Source organism: Vespa mandarinia, chromosome 22 (genome assembly GCF_050613455.1).
Source record: "Vespa mandarinia isolate Hongniang chromosome 22, ASM5061345v1, whole genome shotgun sequence".
Taxonomy (NCBI): domain Eukaryota; kingdom Metazoa; phylum Arthropoda; class Insecta; order Hymenoptera; family Vespidae; genus Vespa; species Vespa mandarinia.
The window spans coordinates 1312394-1336500 of record NC_140831.1 but is presented as its reverse complement, the minus strand read 5'-3'; the positions used below and the strand labels follow the sequence as shown (position 1 = coordinate 1336500).

At 30.3% G+C, this 24107-nt stretch overlaps 4 protein-coding genes across 8 annotated transcripts in view; 1 reads left to right on the top strand and 3 right to left on the bottom strand.

The window, feature by feature from the left end:
- The window catches only part of LOC118442644 (uncharacterized), a 43940-nt gene extending 41201 nt beyond the window's left edge, over positions 1-2739 (bottom strand). The window contains exon 1 of one of the 2 annotated variants that reach the window (XM_085663515.1): positions 1665-2739. The gene's annotated coding sequence lies outside the window, so the exon portion shown is untranslated. Of the gene's footprint in view, positions 1-69; positions 107-1664 lie in introns of those variants that run through there. The other variant, XM_085663516.1, reaches the window with a different exon arrangement.
- Positions 2740-5141: 2402 nt separating this feature from the next.
- On the bottom strand, positions 5142-8469 carry Ubqn (ubiquilin). 2 transcript variants are annotated; one of them, XM_035868517.2, is made up of 8 exons: positions 8334-8469; positions 7802-8010; positions 7489-7687; positions 6825-7113; positions 6021-6680; positions 5722-5854; positions 5478-5610; positions 5142-5378 (listed from the first exon to the last, which is right to left on the bottom strand). In XM_035868517.2, exons 2-8 carry the CDS (start codon positions 7901-7903, stop codon positions 5302-5304), a joined length of 1593 nt encoding a protein of 530 aa, XP_035724410.1. In that variant the 5' UTR covers positions 7904-8010; positions 8334-8469; the 3' UTR covers positions 5142-5301. The 2 variants fall into 2 exon arrangements, with proteins under 2 accessions (XP_035724410.1, XP_035724411.1); XM_035868518.2 differs by lacking the exon at positions 8334-8469 and having other exon boundaries at positions 7802-8282.
- Positions 8470-9034: 565 nt separating this feature from the next.
- Smg5 (Smg5 nonsense mediated mRNA decay factor) lies at positions 9035-13967 on the bottom strand. The gene is made up of 8 exons (XM_035868504.2): positions 13599-13967; positions 12871-13093; positions 12604-12768; positions 12212-12483; positions 11961-12141; positions 10021-11821; positions 9550-9885; positions 9035-9418 (listed from the first exon to the last, which is right to left on the bottom strand). Exons 1-8 carry the CDS (start codon positions 13670-13672, stop codon positions 9351-9353), a joined length of 3120 nt encoding a protein of 1039 aa, XP_035724397.2. The 5' UTR covers positions 13673-13967; the 3' UTR covers positions 9035-9350.
- Positions 13968-14660: 693 nt separating this feature from the next.
- LOC118442645 (pyruvate kinase) lies at positions 14661-24026 on the top strand. Of its 3 annotated transcripts, none has more exons than XM_035868514.2 (8): positions 14666-14820; positions 18383-18418; positions 20518-20862; positions 21276-21462; positions 21582-22103; positions 22247-22585; positions 22826-22982; positions 23554-24026. In XM_035868514.2, the coding sequence occupies exons 2-8, from the start codon at positions 18392-18394 to the stop codon at positions 23564-23566; spliced, it is 1590 nt and encodes a 529-aa protein (XP_035724407.1). In that variant the 5' UTR covers positions 14666-14820; positions 18383-18391; the 3' UTR covers positions 23567-24026. The 3 variants fall into 3 exon arrangements, with proteins under 3 accessions (XP_035724406.1, XP_035724407.1, XP_035724405.1); XM_035868512.2 differs by lacking the exon at positions 14666-14820 and adding an exon at positions 18205-18223; XM_035868513.2 differs by lacking the exon at positions 18383-18418 and having other exon boundaries at positions 14661-14820.
- Positions 24027-24107: the final 81 nt, after the last annotated feature.

Sequence of the window (24107 nt, the reverse complement as noted above, 5' to 3'; positions counted from 1 at the left end):
AAAAAAAAATCCATACCTCTTTTTTTTCGCTCTCGTACGATAGAAATTTGTTCGTGAGCTAAATCGTACCTTAGAAACGTGTCGAATGAGAATATCTTGATCTTCCTTCTCATAACCCCTCCCCACCTCACCCCACACCTGTCTCCGCGTTCCCCCCTCCATCCTATTTCTCTCCCTCTTCACGTCGATCGGAACCGTTGAAAAGGTAACGTACTTATCGATCGTCCTTTCAAAAAAGAAAAAGAAAAAAAAGGTACAAGAAAAAAAAAAAAGAAAGAAGGAAATAAAAACGTTACACATCTGCTTCTTCTCGTGCGAATACAACTTCATGTCTTAAACGACTCTTCTTATCTCGAAAAACGATACGTTCGATTTATTTCGTTCGTATATTTAAATATACGACGCACGAACTACGTGCATCTGTGCCTACGTGTGTGTGTGTGTGTGTGTGTGTGTGTGTACGTGTGATTTTTAAATTAGAAATAAAAAATGCAAAAGAGAAAAAAAAAGAAAAGAAAAAGAAAGAGATAAAGAAAAAAAGACAAACAGTACAAATCTTATGATCTAAATTAACGAACAACAGTAACAAACGAATAATATATTTGATTATCGTTACGTAACTAAGTCCGTTGAAGAAGAATAAAATGAGAAAAAAAAAGAGAAAGCACGCGATTAATTTCCCCCCTCCCCCATCCCGTAATTTAACAGGGAATTAATGTGGATATAGAAATAAAAGGAAAAAGGAAAAAAGAAAAGAAAAAAAAAAGAAGGAAGGAAAAAAAGAAAAACAAGACGTACGAAGGAAAATCAGGAAAAGCGATATAAAACGATTCAACGAAAATTCCTATATTCTTTGATATCGTTTTAATTCATTGTACTTCGTAGAAAAATGTCGACACTTTACCGACCGATCGACCGAGTGTACTCTACGTTCGATCGCAAATATATATATATATATATATATATATATATATATATATGTATCTACGTACATATAAAATATATATATATATATGTATATATTTATAAATACATATGCACATACATAAATACGATACATGCATACATAAGTAAATAGATATATATGCATACATGCAACATATATACGTACGTAACGTCAAATTGATCGGCATGATCGATTCTTCGAAAATCGATCGTACGAAAGATGATCGTCTTCTTGTTTCGAGAAGAAGGATCGAATACGTTCGGAAGAAAAATTATAAGTCGAACGGGAGGAATATACGAAGAGAGTTGTATAGTTTGATGGCGGAGAAGGAGGAGAGAAGGAGAGAAGTAGAGAGAGAGAGAGAGAGAGAGAGAGAGAGAAAAGGAGAGTAGAGAGCAGAGCGCGCATGAGCGCGCGAAAGAAGATAATAAGAAAAAGGAACCAAGAAGAAGAAGAAGAAGAAGAAGAAGAAGAAGAGGAAGAAAAAAGAAGAAAAAACAGAAGAAAAAGGATTTAGGGACGGAGGGCCCTAAATCGAAGTCGCAAGGTCGAAAAAGGGTCCAGGGACTTTGGGAGTCCGTCCCTGAGCTCGCTCGCTCTCTCTCTCTCTCTCTCTCTCTTTCTCTCTGTCGTTCTCTCTCTCTCTCTCTCTCTCTCTGTCTCTCTTTCTCGCGCGCGCGCGCGCGGTTAAGCGAAACCGGGCGAGCTGCTAACTCACCTCGTGCCACATTCCGTTGCTTGCTGGCTTCCCCGAACGTTTTCGTCGACGTTTCGTCGTAATCGATGAATAAAATAATAACGATGACGAACCGATGACAGCAATTAAAATATATATAAATAAACGGGCCGATAGAACAAACGAGACACCTTTAAAGATCATCCAACTTTTTGATCCGGCGAAACACCCGCGCACTTGCCACTACCGACACTTGATCTTTTCTTCCCCCCTCCCTTTCCCTTCTCTTCGTCCTTTTCTACTATCTTGCTCTCCTTCTCTCTCTCTGTATCTTCTTCCTCTTCCTTTCTCTCTCTTTATCACACACTCTCTCTCCCTCTCTCTCCCTCTCTCTCTCTCTTTCTCTCTCTCTCTCTCTCTTTCTCTCTCTCTCTCTCTCTCTCTCTTTCTCTCCTTCTCCCTCACTCTCTCTTTCTCTCTTTCTTTCTCCTTCCTTTTCGTCAGTTTCGTAATTTCAAACGCGAACCGATTGCGCGCTAAAAATCAAATAACTCGTTTTCATCAATCGGAAATATATTCACGATTGATCGTCCAAATTGTCAAGCATAATAAGAATAGTAAATAAAAATAATGCTATCTTTAATAATAATAATAATAATAATAATAATAATAATAATAATAATAATAATAATAATAATAATAATAATAATAATAATAGTAATAATAAAATAATAATAATAATAATAATAGAATAACAATAATAATATCGATAATATTAATATTAATAATCGTCGAATAAAAAAAAAGAAGAAGATGAAGAAGAAAAGGAGGTGGAGGAAAATGAAGAAGAAAAAGTAAAAGAAAAAGAAGAAGCTGATGGTGCGGGCAGCTGCTGGTGTTGCTGGAGCGCGCGCGCGAGCGCGCTAACCGTGTTCCTGTTACTATCGCGTTGCCGCAATCGCGAATTATGTACTACAGCGGCCGCCGCTCGTCGTATATCCAAACTATAATATACGTCGCGCTGCACGGTCGAATTTCGACTGAGGCAGCCGGTCGACCCAAGCGACCGGCGAGGCAACGCGCAAGACTGGCCCATCGCGCGCCAGGGGCCGTACCACCTCTCCTCTATCCCCCCACCCCTCGCCATCCCAACCCTCTACCTATCTCCTCGTCGCACTTCTCGCGACCTATCCAGGAACGGCGCGAGTATACCTTCGCCCTACGCGATACCTGTTGACTAACGATGGGACTAATATACTCGCCGCCGTCTTTGTTTTTTTTTTTACACATTATAGGTATGTATATATATGTGTATATATATATATATATATATATATACACGCTCGTATATATACGATTATACAAATATTTTTACTTATTTATCCGAGTAACTGGATATGGTATATAGTGTATACACACACACATACAGGTATATATATATATTTGTAATATATTGGTTTTTTGTTTTTTTTTTTGTATCTTTTAATTTGCAAGACGTGTTTTTATTGTTGATAAAATTGTCTTATTATCGATTATATTCGCAACATCCCTGTTATTAAAATATTATTTATATATACTTATATATTCCAATATAATAATATATATATATATATGATTATTAAAATATTCAGTTTATCGATGATATTTATAATATTAATAGAGTATATATAATGTGTGTATATATGCGTGTATATTGCTTCAACGTAATAATGTATGTGTGTATATATATGTATATATATATATATATATATATATATATATATACATATATACGATTATTAAAATATTCAGTTTATCGATGATATTTATAATACTAATAAAGTATATATAGTGTGTATATGTATGTATGTGTATATTGCTTGAACGTTACATTATTTCTATTACTACGCTACGATCGATAATATACAGAAGCATATATAAGCAACGATAGTCGTAAACCGATCGATATGAATCAACCACAATTTTATTTGTAATACAATTGGTTTTACAGAATGTCTTGTTTCAGTGAAATATATTGAATATACATAAAGGATAATATAATGCGTACGTATATTTTCTTTAATCGTACATTAATCCAAAATATTGAAATTATAGATATTTCCTCTCGATAAAGATAATTTACAACATTCACCGTTTTTTTTTTCTTTTCTTTTCTTTTCTTTTCTTTTCTTTTTTTTTTCTCTTTTTCTTCTTTTTTTTCATTTTTCTGTTTTTCTTTTAATACCTTAAAACTAACCGACAATTAATTAGGTTTAAATTTCAACACATTTACATGTGACGCTTTTTTATCAAGTCAATCTTTACGTACGCTCTTCTATAAACAACCTACGTCATTAGTTTCTTGATCGCCACGCTACAAATCTCTAAAATTTGTATTACAAGACATATAACGCTTAATACGTTTATGTTTATAGGCAGACTAAATTAAATCCAAAAAAAAAAAAGAGAAAAAGAAAAAAAAAGGAAAAAAAAAGGAAAAAAAAGAAAGTAAAAAGGAAAATAATAAAAAAAAAAAAGATGGTGCATATCAACGTGAAGAATAACGGAAAAAATATTGAAAATTCATTTTTTTTTTTTTTTTCGTTATTTTTGTTTATATATATACTTTTTTGTTTATATATATATATATATATATATATATATCTTTTTTTGTTTATATATATATATATATATATATACACATACTTATACTCTCCAAACTTCCATGGAAAATATTTATCCAACTAGCTTTCGTTAAATTTTGTTTATATTTAAATTTGTATTTTCAAAACGACAGAAAATAGAACAAGCTAAAACGTATCACTATTATACGTTTTAAACGTAAAACTCGCATGGAACTAAACAAGATATGCATAACATCATACGTCCAATATATATATATCGTAATATATATATATATACATATATATATATATACACACATATATATATATATACATATATATATATATCTCGTAATTTCTGCATTTATTTTTCTTAAAAATGTATTAATAATTTGTATATTATGATTTATAATACAGGTGAATATACCTCCTATTGTATAATTATTATAATAATTATATTATTATTATTATTAATATTATATTTATGAAAAACCGATTAGAGAATATATCATGGATAAAGCCCGAAGCAATACAATGAGCAGCAGCAATCTATTTTCCATGCAGGTTTGATCGTTTCTAAGAAACACCAGAAATAATTTTCAAGTGTAATAGGATATATCAACAGAGTTTTATATATATATATTTTTTTTTTAGAGCACATCAAAAATACAAAAAAAAAAAAGAAAAAAAAAGAAAAGAGAAGGAGAAAAAAAAGAAAAAGAAAAAAAGAAGAAAAAAGGGAGGCGGGGCGGAGGGGAAAAAAACAAAAAAGAAAGAATAACATTTAAGGAGATTCGGCATTTATGGGAAACGGATTTTGAAATGTAATCTTAACTGCTGATATTTGTTGTTCTAGTAAAAAATGATCGGAAAAGAACTGAGCAAGTACTAATCGGATTAAATGTACAAATGCATATTAAACGTGTCAGTAGTATGTATTCTGTCAAGATTCAAATTAGAAGTTTATAATTTTCAATAGCCAGTTACCTCGTGTATCTTTCTTCATGCCAGTCGTAAGAGGTAAATAAGGATATAATTAAAGATAGTAATGGAATAACAGTATTGCAGATTGGTGGTTAGCTCATAGATACTTGTCCATTAGCCAATAGTCTCTCAACAGCAGCATTTATATCTCCAAAAGTAGCGATCAAAGCTAAAAGAAAAAAAATTCATTAAATCATCCTATGAATGGACCTATATCATTTTAAACCAATCAACGAGAGTTCTTTATGATCTTCGTTATATTTAATACCTTGTAAATTAGCATCTCTGTTCACAAAACCCATAGCCGTAAGTTGTTCTAACTGTGCTCTGTAACGTTCTTCTGGTGGTGGTACAGGTTGCCCATCAACTTCTACTCCTTGATTTAGTGCCATTGCTGATACCTAATACATGAAAAAAAAATTTCGTAATCAATAATAAGAAAAATACTGAAGTATATTGTACATAGATAAAATGATTTATTAGAAAGAGATATATACATAATATATACTTACCATGCGAGCCATAAATTGAGAAAATGCATCCTGCTGATTCGTATCCGTTGTTTGCCCTGTCGATGGATTTGAAGTTGTGGTAGCTGTATTTCCCGGTGTTGTTGCCGGTGCGCTAGGTACAGTTAGTCCTAAGCTAGATAATTATAACGTATATAATTCAGTTTTTACAAATCATCGATAATCACGTAAAACCTATTTTCTTCCTTTCCTCCTCCCCCTTCCCCACCCGGCCGCCCACCCTAATATTTTTTTCAATAAAAATTTACGAATACTGTAAAAATTAATATTTAATCACTTACTTTTCAACGAGTTCGGGTGCAACGGTTCGTAGCTGCTCCATGCCCTGTTGAATTTGCATAATAGCAGCTAAAGCATCCGGATTGGTGACGACATTTTGTATTTGTGGATTTTGCATTTGTTGTATAAAAGCCGGCATCATAGCACGCATTTGTTCTTGCATTTGTGGATTTGACCTAAGAAATGGATTTGCAGCTATCACTCTACTGGCCATGGCTGGATCGGCTGCCATAGCTTCTAATACGGATCTTGTATATGGGGCATTTAACATATTTCTCATTAACTGAGGATTCTCCATCATTTGCGCTGCAAGACTTTGCATTCCAGGTGAATCCAAAAGGCCTCTACCCTGACCTTGTTGTTGACCTTGATTAGATGTTTCATTCTGACTTTGATTCCAGGGATTGGGTAAAGGATCCCTATTTTCTTGACCTTGCTGTGGATTAGTTTGTCCATCTTGGTTATTGCTGTTTTCTACCAATGCTGCAAAAGGATTACGTTCGTTTGCTGCAGCAGCAAGCATAGGTTCTTGAATATCTCTATACATGCGGCGTAAAGCACTATATCCACCAGGAATACTCTCAAGATTAGATAGAGCACGATCATGTGAACGCATTAGTTCTTGTAGCATAGATGGATTACGGGCTAGCTCCATTGTTTGTCTATAGAAATATATTTCTTATGTTATATTGTTTTTTTACTTATCAAATAAAATCTGTTAAATAACTTTTATATTTTATTAATCATTATTATTACTCTCTTTCTTTATAATTATATTTATTTATCTTATGATATTATATACGTACCTTAAAAGTTCTGGATTATTTAGCATGTGACTAATTTCAGGATTACTTTGCATAAGTTCCTGCATTTGGGGATTAGTTGTGACCAAATTGCGCATATTCTCTGGATCATTCATAAAGCTTTGCACCAATGGATTATCAAGAACTTGACGCATTGTTTCTGGATTCGACAATAATTCACGTTGTAAACGTTGCTGCAAATCTATAAAATTAGCAGAACCTAATCCAAGAGATTCTAACCCCATAAGTCCACCTAAGCTACCAAGACCAAAAGGACTGGCACTTATATCAGCTGGAACATGAAATATAAAAAAAAAAAAAATAAATATTTCATCATATTGTTAAATATGATGTAGTACATATAGAATGGATATATATATATATATATATATACATACATACACACACACACACATTATATATACATTGATATTTCTGTTCAATATCTCACATCTCATATTCTAACATATTTAATTTGAAAAGAATGATGTCGTTAAAAATGTGGATAATTTGATTCTTCAATTATAAATACAAATTAAATATGTTGAAATAAAAAAGAAAAAAAAAAAAAAAAAGAAACATATCTTTAATATAAATTTATATAGAAAATATTTAATAGTATAAATAATAAATATATAATGAGAAATAATAAAATGAAATATCGTACCTTGTGGTCTCTGAGACGATACGGACTCTTGAGTTTGGTTGGTTGGTGTGCGGGGTGCTTTGATAACCAAATGTACGGTCAAACCATCCTTGACATTATGTGTAGTAAGTGTTTCATGATCTTTCATAATCTTCCCCGAGAATATCAAACACAACTGATCTATCTGGGCGTTAAATTTCTTCGAGACCGCCTCTTTAAACTGTTTATTTAAGAAAAAGTAATAATTAAAACTAACCCATGAATGACAGCTGATGTTTCATCGTAAAATCTAAGATAGTAAACGTTCGATCAAACGATACTTTATGACACTTACATCTTTAATCGTCGCATCCTCCTCTATTTCAACGCTCTGTTTTTCTTTCGGCGTTTTAACGTTAATAGTGATCTTCTTCCGATTCTCTTGCCCTTCTGCCATCTTGATTTGGTAGATGACTCGTTACTTTCGACGCTTTCAATTCTCTACCGTCGGAATTCTCAATTGCGCACAAAACTTTTCCACAACCTCGGCTTCTTGCACGCCACCTCAAATCACAGGTTTAATTTCTTCTCAATTTTCGAAGTAACTACTTCTGAATTTTGTCTAACAAGTTATACCAAAGAACTATAAAGTCTACATAGAAGGGCCAACTTGATCAACTATTCTAACGCTGAAAGATATATAATACGAGAAACGAGGAAACCGCAATACATACACACACGTCAAAGTATTCGACGATATTTCAATTAACATAAAATGATATAGGACGTATAATTTAATGATCGATATATCGTATCTCGATTGAATATTCTCGTTTAATGAAAAATATTTATAATCTTATTGTTTTTCACCGATCTATTAATATTACCTTTTGTATCGAAGAATCATCGATTTCCAAACTTATAGGTTATGTTACGTTGCCACAAGTACAACGTAAAAGTACTGGTTTTATTAATCCGCACGTATGCTATAAAAGGTACAGGTGGGGTGTTGCCTGGTAGATATGTATATATATATATATATATATATATATATATGTGTGTGTGTAAACGTGCATGGAAATAAATAATTAAAATCTTTTAAATTTTTAATACAGATAATATAATAAAAATATTTTAAGAGATAATATAATAGGTAAATAAATATTATATTTATATTAATTATTATTTATTTTGCAAGATCATCATGGATAATAATATAATTAATTCGAATTGATACAGTTGTTACCAGCTGTATATTTCTGTCCTGGTTGCTTTTGTATTACCACGTGGAAGCTTTTAAGTGGTATTTTATCTTATGAAAAGTATATATAGTATATATATATATACGATAGTAATTCATATGTATATCATTGTGAAATCGTTGATGATGTTGCATGTAAAATATTTTGAATGATTCATGATTTATGATTCAAATTTTTTTTTTTTCCCTAATCAAAGAAGTAATATATAATTTTGATCGTATTAAAGCATTTTATTTTGAGGTACTTGTTATAAGATCTAAAATAAGGATTAAAAAGTGAAGGGCATGATAAATAAAATGTTAAATATATAGTCTTGTTAATATTCAAAAACGTTTACTTTAAAAATACAATGTTCAACTTAAAAAAAAAGAAAAAAAAAAAGGAGAAAAAAGGGGGAAAAAAAATTATGAATGGTTAGAAAGAAAACATTCTTTTACTTAGAATTTCTTTGTGGACAAAGATATTATTTCCACGAATTTATTTCAGAAAAATTAATTTTCTTTTTTTCATGGGTTTCCAACCCCTTCGTCGTATTCGCCCGAGCAGAACTTGAGCAGCTCTTTTTAGACGGACGTATCGTTTGTTATCTCTTCAATTTGAGATAGCAGCAGATAATAGACATTGCACGAGCATTGATTCTGCTCAACCATGACTTTTGCTAGATGCTTTCCACTTTGTATGAAATGATTCTATATGTTCGATGTTAACACCTAATAATAACAATGTTAATAATAACATGTAAATATATATATATATATGTATATATGTATATATGTACATACATACACAGAGTTAAATATTCTACATCGATTTATTATTATTCTTAATAAATATAAATTACCTGCACTTTTTGCTAATCCATCAGGACTAAAAGTAAAACTTCTTTTTTCATCTGGACTACAACCTGTAAGAAGTGTTACAACTGGAGCTTCTGTGTCGTTTGTTAATCCAACTTTCGTTTGTTGTGTAAGGTAGTGGCAGCATTCTATTATTTGAAAAAATAACCATGCTTCTTTATCCTTTGGCCTTGGACCTTTAATCAAAGGAAGTGCTAATCGTTCGTGCGGTCTTTGCGCTCGTAAAAATCTTGATCCCTTTCGAAGTTGTGTTTCTAACCATCTGGTTGCCTCTCTGGCACGACCACTTATTCGTTTTACTTCATCCAAAGCAGAGACAACTATAAATTGAAATTTTTTATTTAAAAAAAAAAAAAAAATATATATATATATATATATAAGTATATATCAATGCGACGTTTGATAATATTAGAAAATATAATCTATTTTATTAAAATATATTAAACTGTTTTTACCAACGGTAGGAATGACCACAATAAATTTCTTTGCATATACCAAACGTTTAAGAGCAGGAGTATGTTTGGCTAAAGCTTCGTGATCAGGTACCAAATAAGGTGACATCAATCTAGATCGCAAACGGGTCTCTAAGGCTCTTACTTCAGCTTTTAACCAAAGTCTTCCCATATGTCTCATTAATTTTCCTCTTGAATGATTTGCTTCTGAGTCTTTACTCTCTAGATTATCACCCTTTATTGCACTAGAAATATTTGGATTGATTGTTATAAACAATTTGTTATCATTGTCATATTTTATCCCAGAATCTTTAGTAGAACTGAGATAATGTCCAAATTCAATTAATTTTAATGCCCTTAGCAGTATCTCCATTTGTTTATTCATCTTACACTTATGTAATATCTTCCAATTTAAACTTTTTTGAGCATCTTCCAATATATTAACACCTCTCAAATCTAAATCTTCAGGAAGTGGAACGAGCTTCACAAGTTTTTGTAAATCCTCAGTATTTGAAACAAAAATAGTATTTGTATCCCAATCTCTTAAGATAACGTCCGTATTAATATTTATTAAATTTAATAATATCGTTATTCGTTTAAGTAATATTTTTGAACTTCTTGCACACAGTCTTATGATATCATGATTACTTCTTAACCAATCACAACAAATTTTTATTGATGCAAGTATCCCTTGACCTTCTAAAATTTTCAAACTGTCGTTTGGCTTCAAATTATGTTTTTTCAATTGTGCCACATATGTTATTGCATTTATTGATCCACCAATTTCATCCAATGCAGTGCCTGAATTAATATTTGCTGTTATAGTCGTAGTACTTTTAGAGTTCTCTATTGATTCTTTTTCATTCATAACTTTTAAATCTTTTTTGTCATCATTTTTAAGACTACCACCATTTTGTAAATGAGTATTTTCTCCATTTTGAAAAGCTACAGTTTCTGTGTAATTTGTTGTATTATTATCAATATTGTTTTCACCATTTAACTGTTCGTTTGATTTAATATTGACAGTTTCTATTTTTGTTTCTTTAGAAATACCTTCTTCGTCAGTTATTTCATCGGATAAACCATCATCTGACAATATATTTCCTTCGCTGAGAATATCATCCTCAGTTTCAGAAATATCCGTATTTGCTTCGTCGCTAGAGGATCCTACATTCATCTGATTTATATCACTTCCCTCGGAATCTGAACTATTTCTTCTCTTTCGACGTCGAAGTTTTGTAAGTAAACTTTTTGTTTTGTCAGGTGTCTTTTTTGTACTTTGATATGCATTTCCATTACTTTCTAAGATTTGTTTCACATTATTCAAATTTTTATCAATATTATTTAAATCAGTAGATTCTTTGCCTTTATATGGATTTCCAATTTTTTCTTTTTTTTGTTCTTCATATACTCCAGCTACGTCCGAATTATTAAACATATTCTGTTTAACATCATTTTCTACAGAACAAGGTTTATTATTTGTTACTTCGGTTAAAGCTGATGGCACGTCTATCAATGACTCCTGTATTCGCGTTATAGCAAATTGTACTAATTGTGATAATATCGCTAAAGTTATAGCAATGACACCATGCACTTCAGTGGATTCTTTACTTTTTAATTTGGAAATTGACATTAGACAGATGGCAACAATTTTAAATATTATTTCATCCGTTAAGTAAGATACATTTTCATTTCTGCACGATTGAAGATAATTTTCAATGTTATCATCATTTTTAATATCTATTGGATTATTTGAATCAACTTGTTCCATGCTCAAACAAAACTCAATGTCATTTAAAAGATCCTAAAAAGGAAAAGAGAAAAAAAAAAAAAAAAAGAAAAAGAAAAAGAAAAAGAGAGAGAGAGAAAGAGAAAAAGAGAACATGATTCTATATAAGATACTATACATGTAATGTGACATATATGTTTAATTTAAAATATACCTGGCACTCTTGATTTACACGATCAGAATTTGGAATTTCACAATCCCACAATTGCAACAGAGATAACAATCTTGATATACAATGCTGAACTGAACATTTATCATCGGAACACGTTGAATAAGTTATAATGGCTCTCTTCAAATTACCTTCTGCTCCTTCAAAGGGTTCAGAACATAGAACACTGTAAAGTACTATTTATGAGACTTATCAGATATTAAAAAAAAAAAAAATATTAAATAAATTATATTAACCATCTCATGTAATAATATACTGCATCGAGTCCATAATTTTTATTGCCTGCTACTGTACCAAGTTGATTATGTGACATTCCAATATTTGGATCTATGCATATCGCCATTTTGTAATATCTATTTGCTATCATAGGATCCCAATTTGGATCTAATTCCAATTTGTATCTAGTCAAATCACCCAGACATACCAAACTTCTGTGAATGAGTCTCATAACACATTGTTTCACTTCCTCTGTATTAATTTTAGATTGACCACCATTTTTATTTTTGGTCTACAAGAAAAAAGAAAAGAAAAAAATAAGAAAATAATATTTTATATAACTTGTCGAATGTTTTTTTTTTTTTTTTTTTTTTTTTTATGAATCACATTTTATTAAAATAAAATTACTTACATGTAATGCTCCAGTTTCATTGTGAGTGAATGCAAAATCAATGACACCAACTAAATCTAAACCATATTCCAATTGTAATCTTAATATCAAATGATGATAAAATCCTATACCAACTGCCAAATGAACAAATAATAATGCTTTCTCTGCATCGCTCCAGGCATTATTCTATGATATAACATTATCTTTAATTATTTTTATGAATTGTTAAAAAAAAAAAAAAAAAAAAAAAAAAAAAATTCATGAATTCATAAACCTATGAATTATTACCTTTCGTAATTTTTTTGCTGCATATACAATGTCATAAAACCCTTTTCTCCATAATAATTCTTCAGTTTTACGACCATGACCAACGGGATCTTTAAAAATTAATCTCTCACAATAATCCTTTAATTTCACTCTTAACACTTCACCAGAAGGAATAAATATATCTGTTACTGTTAATGCTCGACTCCTCTGTTCATCCAATCTTTTAGCAACGTCTGTTATATTTCTGAAATATATTTATTTTCTGATCGATAAAAGTTACATAAATCCAATTCCATTGGGTCCAAAACCAAAGCAATAATAATAAGCACTGTACCAAAATAGCATACTAAATTTAATATCAAGAGAAAAATTGTCTTAAGAAAAAAAAAAAAAAAAAAAAAGAATTCATTGTTGCATGAATATTAAAATAATAAAGGTCATAATATCGTTTTAGATTAAACTTTTGAAATGAAAGGAGCATGATATTAAACGTCTACAATAAACGGCATAGGAATTAAAATTGATGTTCCTCGTTAGGTTATGCGGAACCACTTCTCAAAAATAATTCGACATATTTTGGGGGAAAAAAAAGAGAAAAGAAAAAAAGAAGGAAAAAGAAAAGGTCAAGAAAAGAGAAAGAATCAAGTAAAAGTATTATAATTCAATTGTTCGATAAGAAGTAAATATAGAAAAAGGAAAGAAAAAAAAGGGAAGAAAAAAAAAATAAAAAAGATAATGATTGCTTTTACTTGTACAAACGCCTAGTAAATTCGACGCAATCAGATGTTCGGGCATCTACAGTGGTATTGTACGTCCTCCTCATCTTGCTCGAATCATATTTTAATCCCCGACCGATTCGTCATTATTCATTTCCCCGCGGTCTCATGACACGCGTACCTCCAAATCACGATAAGAAAACACGACATTCGCCTTCCCTTAGCTTGAAAATAGTTCTTCGTAAATCACGAAGCTACCTTAACGGTGAATTTATGCTTAACACCCCGCGTTTTCAGAACAAAAAGTCTGTTAAAGGACTATATGCATAACGTTACGCGCGCACACACAGTTAGAAAACTACAAAACTTACTACTGACGCTTGCAGTATAAGCCAAGTCAAGTTATATATACATATATATATATATGTATAGATATGGATACGTATAAATGCATATTCTCTCACGTGGTGGCGCTGATGTCAATGTTTTTTAAAATACAGTAGAGTATCTATAATATATTCTTTCAATTGTATCACCGTAGATTTCCCGCCAGTGACGTTTTTCCTGTCACTTTCTTAGTTCTCTTTAATTTTAAGAACGACGATCCAATTGGTTGCGATATTTCCCTATAAGATAACGATAAAGTACGTTAAACAAACAATATATATTATTTATCGTTAATCGTTACTCAAGTAAATTATTCGGAAGTAAGGAATAAAAAAATAATTTAATATTATCGAGTCATACTAGTGTTTTGAAAGATTTAAATTATTTTATATCCGATTGTTTCGAGGATAAAGGAGGAAAAAGAAAAAAAAAAAAAAAAGAAAGAAGAGCGATGTCGTATAAAAAGAGAGAAAAAAAAAGAGGAAATAAATAAATAAAAAATGGATTATCAGAGATTCTTGAAGAAAAAAAAATTATTATCGTCGTACGAATATTTACAGAGAAATATTTATAAGTATCCTTTCTTTTTTTTTTTTTACCTCTCTTTTTTCTTATTACAATTTTTAATTTGAACGTTAGTCAAAATTTGAGGATATAATTTTTGAACGTTGTCCGCTAGAGGCGCTGCCAACAATAGATCTGTTTAATACACGGGACGTATCGAATTCTTGGACAAGTCTCAAATTGTCATCGTTTCGTGCACGTACTCGGAACTCGACAAATTTTTTTTTCCCCTCTTGTGTCACATCAAAATCCCGTGCGGTTTTTTTCTCCCCCCTTCAAACGAATCAACGATCATTACAATAAGGTAACAAAATTAATATATTCATTTTTCAAATTGTAATTGAATCGATGATTTATATAGTATGCGATTATGTCGTCGTTACGTATATACATGTGTGTATATATATATATATATATATATATAATTTGGGCGAAAAAATATTCTATGAATATTTTTTCGATCGTTTTTCTTTAATATATCCTTTTTTAATGAGGATTATTTCTACGAGTCTTTTTTTCGATTTCGAACTAATTACATGGAAATCGATTAGAGCGCCAATGTATCTAAGTGTTATATATTAAGAACAAGTGTGAAAACAACCTTGATGAAAATCTCACGAGAGAGAGAGAGAGAAAGAGAGAATGAGAGACTCTTCTTCTGTCTGTAACCTTGAATGACAATTTTTTTTTCCCCCTTAGTATATAAGTAAAAAGATTCGGCATTTTGAACATTACTAAATCTGCAGAGGTCATGACCTCTGTTACTTTCAGATATAATAAAGAAAAAAAAGAATCAACATATGACCGGCTAAAATCAATCAATTTAATTGAAAATATCGAAATTAGTTTGATATTGAATCAAATTGATTGAATCGACAAAGGAGTGGTTTGACCTCTTATAGTAAAATTACATGTGTTATGTGTATGTATGTCTCTCTCTCTTTCTCTCTCTCTCTCTCTCTCTCTCTTTCTTTGTCAACCTTGACGCGTCCTTTTCGTACGTACTTCACGTTCTACGAGTGGATTCCCAATCTGCTTCGAACATATATACATATATATTTATTCCTTCTAATAAATCCATATATATATACTCATATATATATACACATATTATATACATATATATATATATACACGTAAACACAAATGTGTATATATATATATATATATATATGACTTCAGAGATTAGAATATACCAAAGACTATTAATATAATAATGTATTTTTGTTCATTTGATCGTAAATTTCTGGGATCGTTAAAGAATCTTTACAGCGTATATTCAAGTTGCCGTTATCATTGAAATTTTCTAATCTGTAACATCGCATTTCGAATGAACTTGAAAGTACTTGTTAGATTCGATACTTATATATTTATTATTATTAATTTCAAACATTATTAATAAAAATGATAAAAATAAATGACAAATAGAACTTGATAATCTCATTTGAGACGAATTCATATTAATAGGTTATTGTCATTACGCGATACATAGGAAGATGATATTTATTATATCGTTTTCATTCGGTTTTAACCGATTTTTAATAAATCCCAATAAAATTGAGTTTATCTTGAATCCGACGATTTTTCGTCGATGATACAATTGATGATTCGTTGCGTAATAACTCGAAGTGCAACTTCGAGTATCGATTATCTGAATATCTTTTTTGATGATCGAACGACGTCGAGTAGTACGATTATCACGATGGTCGGTTTTTCATTTTTTTCTTTTTTTTTTTTTTTTTTTTAATTTGTATTTTTCTTTTCTTTTTTTTTTTTCTTTTTTTTCTCTCTCCTCGACCAATCGATCGGTCGAGTTTATCTCATTTGTAAAAATACATATCTATATGTTCTATATAATTGAGAAAGCACTAATTTTCAAATTTGCCGCGAAAAGAACTAGGCGTGGCGATATAAGATCATTACACGATCAATGGCATGTACGTATCGCGTGACAATCTCGTGTCTTCCGACTTTATGGTTTTCAAATTCCTTTCTCATTCATCAACAATAAATCATAACGATTGCTTCGAGAGTAACATATTATCATTTACTCGCGTGCAAATCACCATCGTTAGAGTATCTTTTTATAGATTAAGACATTTCTGATTATTTATTAATATAAATTATAGGATAAACGTTCTTCGCACGATACAATATAAATATTTTTACGTTGTACTATTGTAATTAGATTTGAACAATTATATTTCTCATTATATCATTTCTATGAATGATATTACATATATTGTGTATAATAACGTAATATATGTAATAATGTAACACGTGTGAGTACGTGTCGTGTTTATTTCTCATTATTGGAAATTATCATCGTGTGAATAGAATTTTATAGGTTAATACATTTTATTTCTAACATTAATTACTTGATCGTAGGGATTTTCTTTCAGAGATATTTACGAAAAAGAAGGAATTTTATATTATTAAGATTCTTCCTTTATCACGCATCGCGAAATAAAATAAAAAATTTCTTAATAATCGTTTGTAATATTACACAAAATGTATGTTCTCTTTTTATATTTTTAACTTTTTTTGCATTCTTTCTTTTTTTGTTTGTTTGTTATTAAATTTTTGCATGTCACTGGAACGTAATAATAAAAATCTAATCCTTCACATTATAATTTTTTTTCAATTTGTTTTTACGATTTGTTTATTTAATAAAAGTGACGTCCATATTATTATTTAATGAACTGCATAATAGTCACGTGATTATGTCACGCGTTTTCTTTTGAATTGGTTATTCTTGGAAAGTTCATGAAAAGATATTATATAAAAGATAATAAATGACATTGTTAGCAAGTTATTATTCATCGCGAATGTTTGTTTATATGAAAGATTTTTATTCATACAAAAAATAACCTATAACGTTATACGAAACAATTGAAATCGATAGATGGATGCTTTTAGAGATAGAAAACAAAAATTATATTATTTTCCTTAAAATTATTAATTAATCGTTCGTTTTCTTGATTATCATCATCTTTAATATCATCATCATCATCATTATTATCATCATCGTCTTCCTCGTCGTCGTTGTTATTATTATTATTACTTATAACCTTCTTTACTTTGTAAATCGAAGTTCGAGACTAGTAATTTTCGTTGTTAGCAACGTCATTTTATTTTGGGAACGAATCGACGAGAAGAAGAAGAGGATGAGGATAGCATAGTTTCGTTTCTAACCTCAATAATATTCTCTCTCCCTCTCTCTCTCTCTCTTTTTCTCTCTATATGTTTAATTCTCTTTCTTTTTTTCTTTATCTCTTTGTGTGTATTTAACTAAATACAATAGAACGTTTGAAATTATACGTACATATATACATACATACATACATACATACATACATACATACAACATATATATATATATTATACATACATACATACATATGTATACGACAAAGCGATTTTATTCAATACGTAACATTAATGTCGTTAATAAAAATTTCTACTTCCTTTTTTCTCCCTCTTTTCGATCATTGTCGTCGTCATCGTCATCGTCATCGTTAAATACGAGACAACAATTTTTCTTTGGTTTTTATTCCTCCTCCTCTTCCTCCTTCTCTTCCTCCTTCTTCTCTTCCTTGTTCACTTCATCGTTTAATTTTTCGTCATTTATAGTATCGTCTTCGTCATTATTGCAAAACTCTGTTAGTGCTACTAGGTTCGTTAATAAACAACGACGTTTAGTATTGGTACGATTTACACATTACTTAAAATATCCGATATACTCGATCGATTTGTCACTGTGTCATCATCGTCGTTCTCGTTGTCGTCGTTGTCGTCGTTGTCATTTTCGTTATTGTGAAAATCCGTTCGTTATACTAATTCCAGTTTTCCATTTATTTACGCAGCCTGCTAGAATGGTCTGGATTACCGTCGAAGATAAGGTACTGATTCTGGATACATATTTGTATATGTACAATATCGTTTATTGATAAATCGATCGATTTTTCTTTCTCCCAATCCGCCCTGCCTCTTTTCTTTTATTTCTTTTGAGTTGTTTTTCTTTCTCTCTCTCTCTCTCTCTCTCTTTCTATTCTTTTTCTATTCCTTTTTTTTCTTCGAAGTCATTGTTTATCATTATTTTTTTTCCATTTTTTTTTATTTTTATTTTTTAATATTTCCAATTCGATTTTTCTTTTTCTTTTCTTTTTCTCTCTTATTTGTTTCCCGTTTTTTTCCCTTTTTTACTTAGGGTTTACTTTTAGTTATCACAACGCTTTTTTACTACGTCCATCTACCCTCCATTTTTTCTTTTTTTTTCTTTTTTAGATCTTATTTAGTCACATGTATATTGTAGTTAATAACTTGTATTCTTGTACTTGTTCTTATTGTTATTGTTGTTGTTGTTGTTGTTGTTGTATCTTTTGGAGTTTAATAATGATTGAATTACATTAATGCGAATACTATGAAAGATTTAAATTATTTATGAATGTATAAAGGATAAAAAAAAAAAAAGGAGAAAAGAGCAAAAAAAATCGTTCAATAATTTATTTATGAATTTTTCTTCTTTTATTTTTATGAATAATTATGACCTACATACATATGTTCCTATTTATGTAAAGCTATTTTTGATACTATTATGTAATATCGATCAAAGGTAGGTATATATAAATATCTCTATAAGATCGATAATCAAAGTCAATGATCTTTGAAATATATAAATCGATTGACTATTCGATTATTCTAACAAGTTATGTAGACGAATATTTACAATTACGTTTTGTTTTGCGTGTAATAATAATATATAAGAACGATTGCAAAAGAGATTTATTCTCCCTCTCCTTCTCTCTTTTGAAAGAGAGAGAGAGAGAGAGAGAGAGAGAGAGAGAGAGAGAGAGAGAGAGGGAGAGAAGAAAAGCAAAAAAAAAAAAAATATAAAATTTATTTCCGATAAATCTCGACGATAGATCACGTTATTTGAATTAGAAAAAGAGCTTGCAAAAGTTTATTATCCAATTCACTTTTTTTCTTTTTTTTTTTTTCGATCGATATTTTTAATAAAATCATTGTAAATATATATATATATATATATATATATATATATATATATATATATGCGTGTATGAATATTTTGACCGTGATAAGTAATTAATCGGATCGAAGTTTGCGTCATTTGTATATTACTTATCGAAAGATATTTTATTATAAATATTGATCATTTATATGAAATATTAATCAAATGTTAAAAAAGAAAAAACGCTCATATAAATAGCAGCCTTTTCGATTATCCCGATTATCTTTTTATTATCGCGACGATTACGACAATAATCTTGTTTTTCTTTATTTTTCTTTTTTATGTGTTTATGCCTGCTTTTTTTTCTTATTTATTTTTTTTTCTTTTTTCATTTCTTTTTTTGTATTTTTATTTTTTTAAAAGGATTTACTTTTTATTCATTATTCTTCTTTTCTTTTCTTTTCTTTTTTTTCGATCGATCGAATTAGTTAATCATTTCTCCTTCTTTCTCTCTCTCTCTCTCTCTCTCTCTCTCTCTCTCTCTCTCTCTCTCTCTCTCTCTCTTTCTGTATTTATATTTACGAGAATGCATGCTCTCGATGACGTAAATTAGTGCATGCGAATTCTATTAGTACCGATTAGATAACACATTTTTATATGAAAGCTATACTTAAAGATTACGTTTAGCGATTGCAATGTACATATTTTTTTTTCCTTATGATCTTTATATTACATCCATCATTTTATACAAGGTAGTCCAAATAAAAAAATAAAAAATAAAAAAAAAAGAAAAAAAAAGAAAAAAAAATAAAAAAAAAAAAAAAGAAAAGCTTGTAACACTTGATTTGGTCCAACCTGTATAAACCATTTTTTATATTTTCGTCATCATAATAATAATAATAATAATATTTTAAATATAAAAAATATAAAAAAACAAGCTTGTGACCTTTTATTTATATTCACATGTTATATGTAAAACGCATGTAACATATTAGAATTATTATATAATAGTATGAATAATTTTTGCAGATGGCTGGAAAGCCGAATAATCAAGCGCTTTATGCTCAAAGCCAATTGGATCATATGTGTGCACTTGACATAGACAGTCATGCATCCTTCGTACGTCTTTCTGGTATAATCTGTACGATTGGACCGGTCTCGAGATCCGTAGAGACCTTGGAGAAGATGATTGAAACTGGTATGAATATTGCCAGGATGAACTTCTCTCATGGATCTCACGAGTATCATGCTGAGACTATTAAAAATGTTAGAGAAGCACAAAAAAATTTATCAGCTCGTGCTGGCATCAATATTCCTGTAGCCATTGCTCTTGACACCAAAGGACCAGAGATTCGTACCGGACTTTTAGAAGGCGTAGGTTCCATCATTAATTTATTATTTTTAATGATATTATATTTTTTTTTATTTCTTTCTCTTTCTCTCTGTCTCTCTGTCTCTCTGTCTTTCTTTCTTTCTCTCTCGTTCTCTCTTTCTCGTAACTAACGTAATCTTCTACTTAAAAAAAAAAAAAAAAAAAAAAACCTGTCCGACATTAAAAATAATTCCAATCATTGTGTAAATGTTTGAACGATGTATCCTCGATAAAAGTAATTATTTGTCATATATTAAATAGACGTATCACGATTATTTTAATGGTCGCATTTATGTGTTAACATTTGCGATTTAAGTTTATGTATTTATTGATCATTTAACTGATCATAAAAATTTATCTATATCAATAAAGATATATATATATATATATCAATAAAGATTAATTATTGATGTAGGGCGGCTCGGCTGAAGTGGAATTGGTCAAAGGGCAGGCCTTTAAATTGTCGACTGATAAAGTTTATTTGGAGAAGGGTAATGCTAGTACGATATACGTCGATTATGAGAATATTTCGAAAGTTTTGAAGGTCGGCAATCGTGTATTCGTGGACGATGGTTTGATATCTCTCATCGTTACTGCAGTGAGTGAGTAATTTTTTCGTTTCCGTTATTTTTTTGTTGTTGGAGAAATACGAAGAAGGGATTAATATCGATCTAGTATTTATATATCTTTCATTGTTATTATTTTTATTTCTTTACAATAGGTCCAAACTTAATTACCACAACCGTTGAGAATGGTGGAATGTTGGGGTCTCGTAAAGGCGTTAATCTACCGGGTGTCGCAGTAGATTTGCCAGCAGTTTCTGAAAAGGACAAGTCAGATCTTGTATTTGGTGTCGAGCAAGAAGTCGATATGATATTTGCATCGTTCATTAGAAATGCCGCGGCACTTACCGAGATACGTGATATATTAGGTGAAAAGGGTAAAAATATCAAGATTATTTCGAAGATAGAGAATCAACAAGGTATGACAAATCTCGATGAGATCATAGAAGCGTCCGATGGTATAATGGTTGCTCGTGGTGATCTTGGTATTGAAATACCACCGGAAAAAGTTTTTCTTGCGCAAAAGTCTATGATATCCCGTTGTAATAAAGTTGGTAAGCCTGTTATATGTGCTACTCAGATGTTGGAGTCTATGGTAAAGAAGCCACGTGCTACAAGAGCCGAAACATCGGACGTGGCCAATGCCGTACTCGATGGCGCCGATTGCGTTATGTTATCAGGTATTTAAAAAAGAAATAAATCATCCTAATTGAATGAAATAATATTGCCTTGTATATATATATAATTAATAATAATAATGATAATGATAATGATAATGGTAATGATAATGATAATGATAAATAATGATAATGTCTCGTTTAAGGTGAAACTGCTAAAGGTGATTATCCTTTGGATTGTGTACGTACAATGGCCAATATTTGCAAAGAGGCCGAAGCTGCAATTTGGCAAACACAGATCTTCCATGATCTTTCAAGCAAAGCATTACCACCAATTGATGCTACTCATGCCGTTGCTATTGCCGCCGTAGAAGCGTCGGTCAAGTGTTTAGCCAGTGCTATTATTGTGATTACTACGTCGGGCCGGTCAGCACATCTTATTGCCAAGTATAGGCCACGCTGTCCGATTATCGCGGTCACTAGATTCCATCAAGTTGCGCGGCAAGCACATCTTTATCGTGGCATTTTACCGCTTTACTACGATGGTTTGTTCATTAATCCATGTTTCTCTCTCTCTCTCTCTCTCTTTCTCTCTCTCTCTCTCTCTCTCTCTCTCTATCTCTATCTCTATCTCTCTGCTTAATTATATTTCATAATAAATATTAGCGTTAAGATTAGTTATATGACGCAAATGTGCTAATGGAAATTTAATGCTAATGAGATATCTTTTTTTATTATTTGTCTTTTTTTTTTTTTTTCATTATTATTATTTTTTTTATATATAGACGCACCACTCTCTGATTGGTTGAAAGATGTCGATGTAAGGGTACAGTATGGATTGAAATTTGGAAAGAGTCGTGGTTTCGTACAAGCTGGAGATTCCGTTGTTGTCATCACTGGTTGGCGACAGGGTTCTGGATTTACAAATACTCTTCGCATAGTGTACGTAAATCCAGATTATCAAACACGTATTTCTAGTAGTTATAGTATAGCGTCTACTGAAGATGATTATCTTTATTTTTAAAATGATTTATATGCATGTTTATTCGATATATAATTTGTTCGTGATTCATAATATCTTTATTGTTTGTTTATAAATAGGATTACGTTTAACTTAAACTCTGCATGATTTAAAAAAAAAAAAAGTGTCATTTAAATAAGATTTCATATGTTACATCTTGAATGCGATTAAATTCATTTTGCATTTTTTTTTTTTTTTATAATAGAAATATTAATATATCATTTGTGTTTCAGTGTGCATGTGTATATGTATATATATATGTGTGTGTTATGTCAAATTTATAGAATTCAAAGAGATCAAAGTACAGTTATATTTTTCTACTTTTTATTGTTAATTATTATGTCAAGTTAATTATTAACTTTTGGTGATTTTTATTAGTTAATTTTTTTTCTTAATTAATCTATATGTCTATATATTGCTATTAATGTTTTTTTTTTTTTTTTTTTTTTTTTTTTATTTCTTATAATAATCAATTATTTATATTTTTTTTAGAACCGTGGACTGAACCAACACTGGTAATGATGGGTCTCGTTCATGATTAATTACTTTTGCACAATGATTATTATTGCGCAAAATGATCGATCATTGGATGAGCCTCGTAATCCTTCAGACATAGTTCTCATTTAAAAAAAAAAATACAATACTTGGCTACAGAAACGACATCATATCGCTGGAAGACCTATCTAATAAAAATTTTGAAAACGTGCGTTTAATAAATAATCACCATGTTAACGCGAACCGTAGTAAATTCGTTGTAGAACAACGATACTATTTTGTTAGTAGACCCAGTATTATTATAATGCTGTTGAAAAGTATCCATTGAAGTTTGCCGTACAAAATGAGATATAAATATATATATATATATATATATATATATATATATATATATATTTATATGTGCAAAACGCTATGAAAACAGTTTGAAAGAAAAGTTTAAGAGAAAAATAAATTATTGAAATGAGAAATTTTCTTGACTTTTATTCGAACCGAATATATTTCAACATACGTCAACAATGCAACTGTTGTATGATGATGTAAGTACTTAC

What these genes read in the sequence shown, in the direction of transcription:
- Smg5 (XM_035868504.2), bottom strand. Translation starts at nt 13,672, where the DNA reads ATGAGGAGGACGTACAATACCACTGTAGATGCCCGAACATCTGATTGC. An exon ending in TTTACTAGGCGTTTGTACAA is followed by an intron (nt 13,094 to 13,598) that starts GTAAAAGCAATC and finishes AATATATTTCAG; the next exon opens with AAATATAACAGACGTTGCTA. An exon ending in TGTGGTCATTCCTACCGTTG is followed by an intron (nt 9,886 to 10,020) that starts GTAAAAACAGTT and finishes TTCAATTTATAG; the next exon opens with TTGTCTCTGCTTTGGATGAA.
- Ubqn (XM_035868517.2), bottom strand. Translation starts at nt 7,903, where the DNA reads ATGGCAGAAGGGCAAGAGAATCGGAAGAAGATCACTATTAACGTTAAA. An exon ending in ATCGTCTCAGAGACCACAAG is followed by an intron (nt 7,114 to 7,488) that starts GTACGATATTTC and finishes TTCATGTTCCAG; the next exon opens with CTGATATAAGTGCCAGTCCT. An exon ending in GCACCCGAACTCGTTGAAAA is followed by an intron (nt 5,855 to 6,020) that starts GTAAGTGATTAA and finishes ATAATTATCTAG; the next exon opens with CTTAGGACTAACTGTACCTA.
- LOC118442645 (XM_035868514.2), top strand. Translation starts at nt 18,392, where the DNA reads ATGGTCTGGATTACCGTCGAAGATAAG. An exon ending in GGATTACCGTCGAAGATAAG is followed by an intron (nt 18,419 to 20,517) that starts GTACTGATTCTG and finishes TAATTTTTGCAG; the next exon opens with ATGGCTGGAAAGCCGAATAA. An exon ending in GTACCGGACTTTTAGAAGGC is followed by an intron (nt 20,863 to 21,275) that starts GTAGGTTCCATC and finishes TTATTGATGTAG; the next exon opens with GGCGGCTCGGCTGAAGTGGA.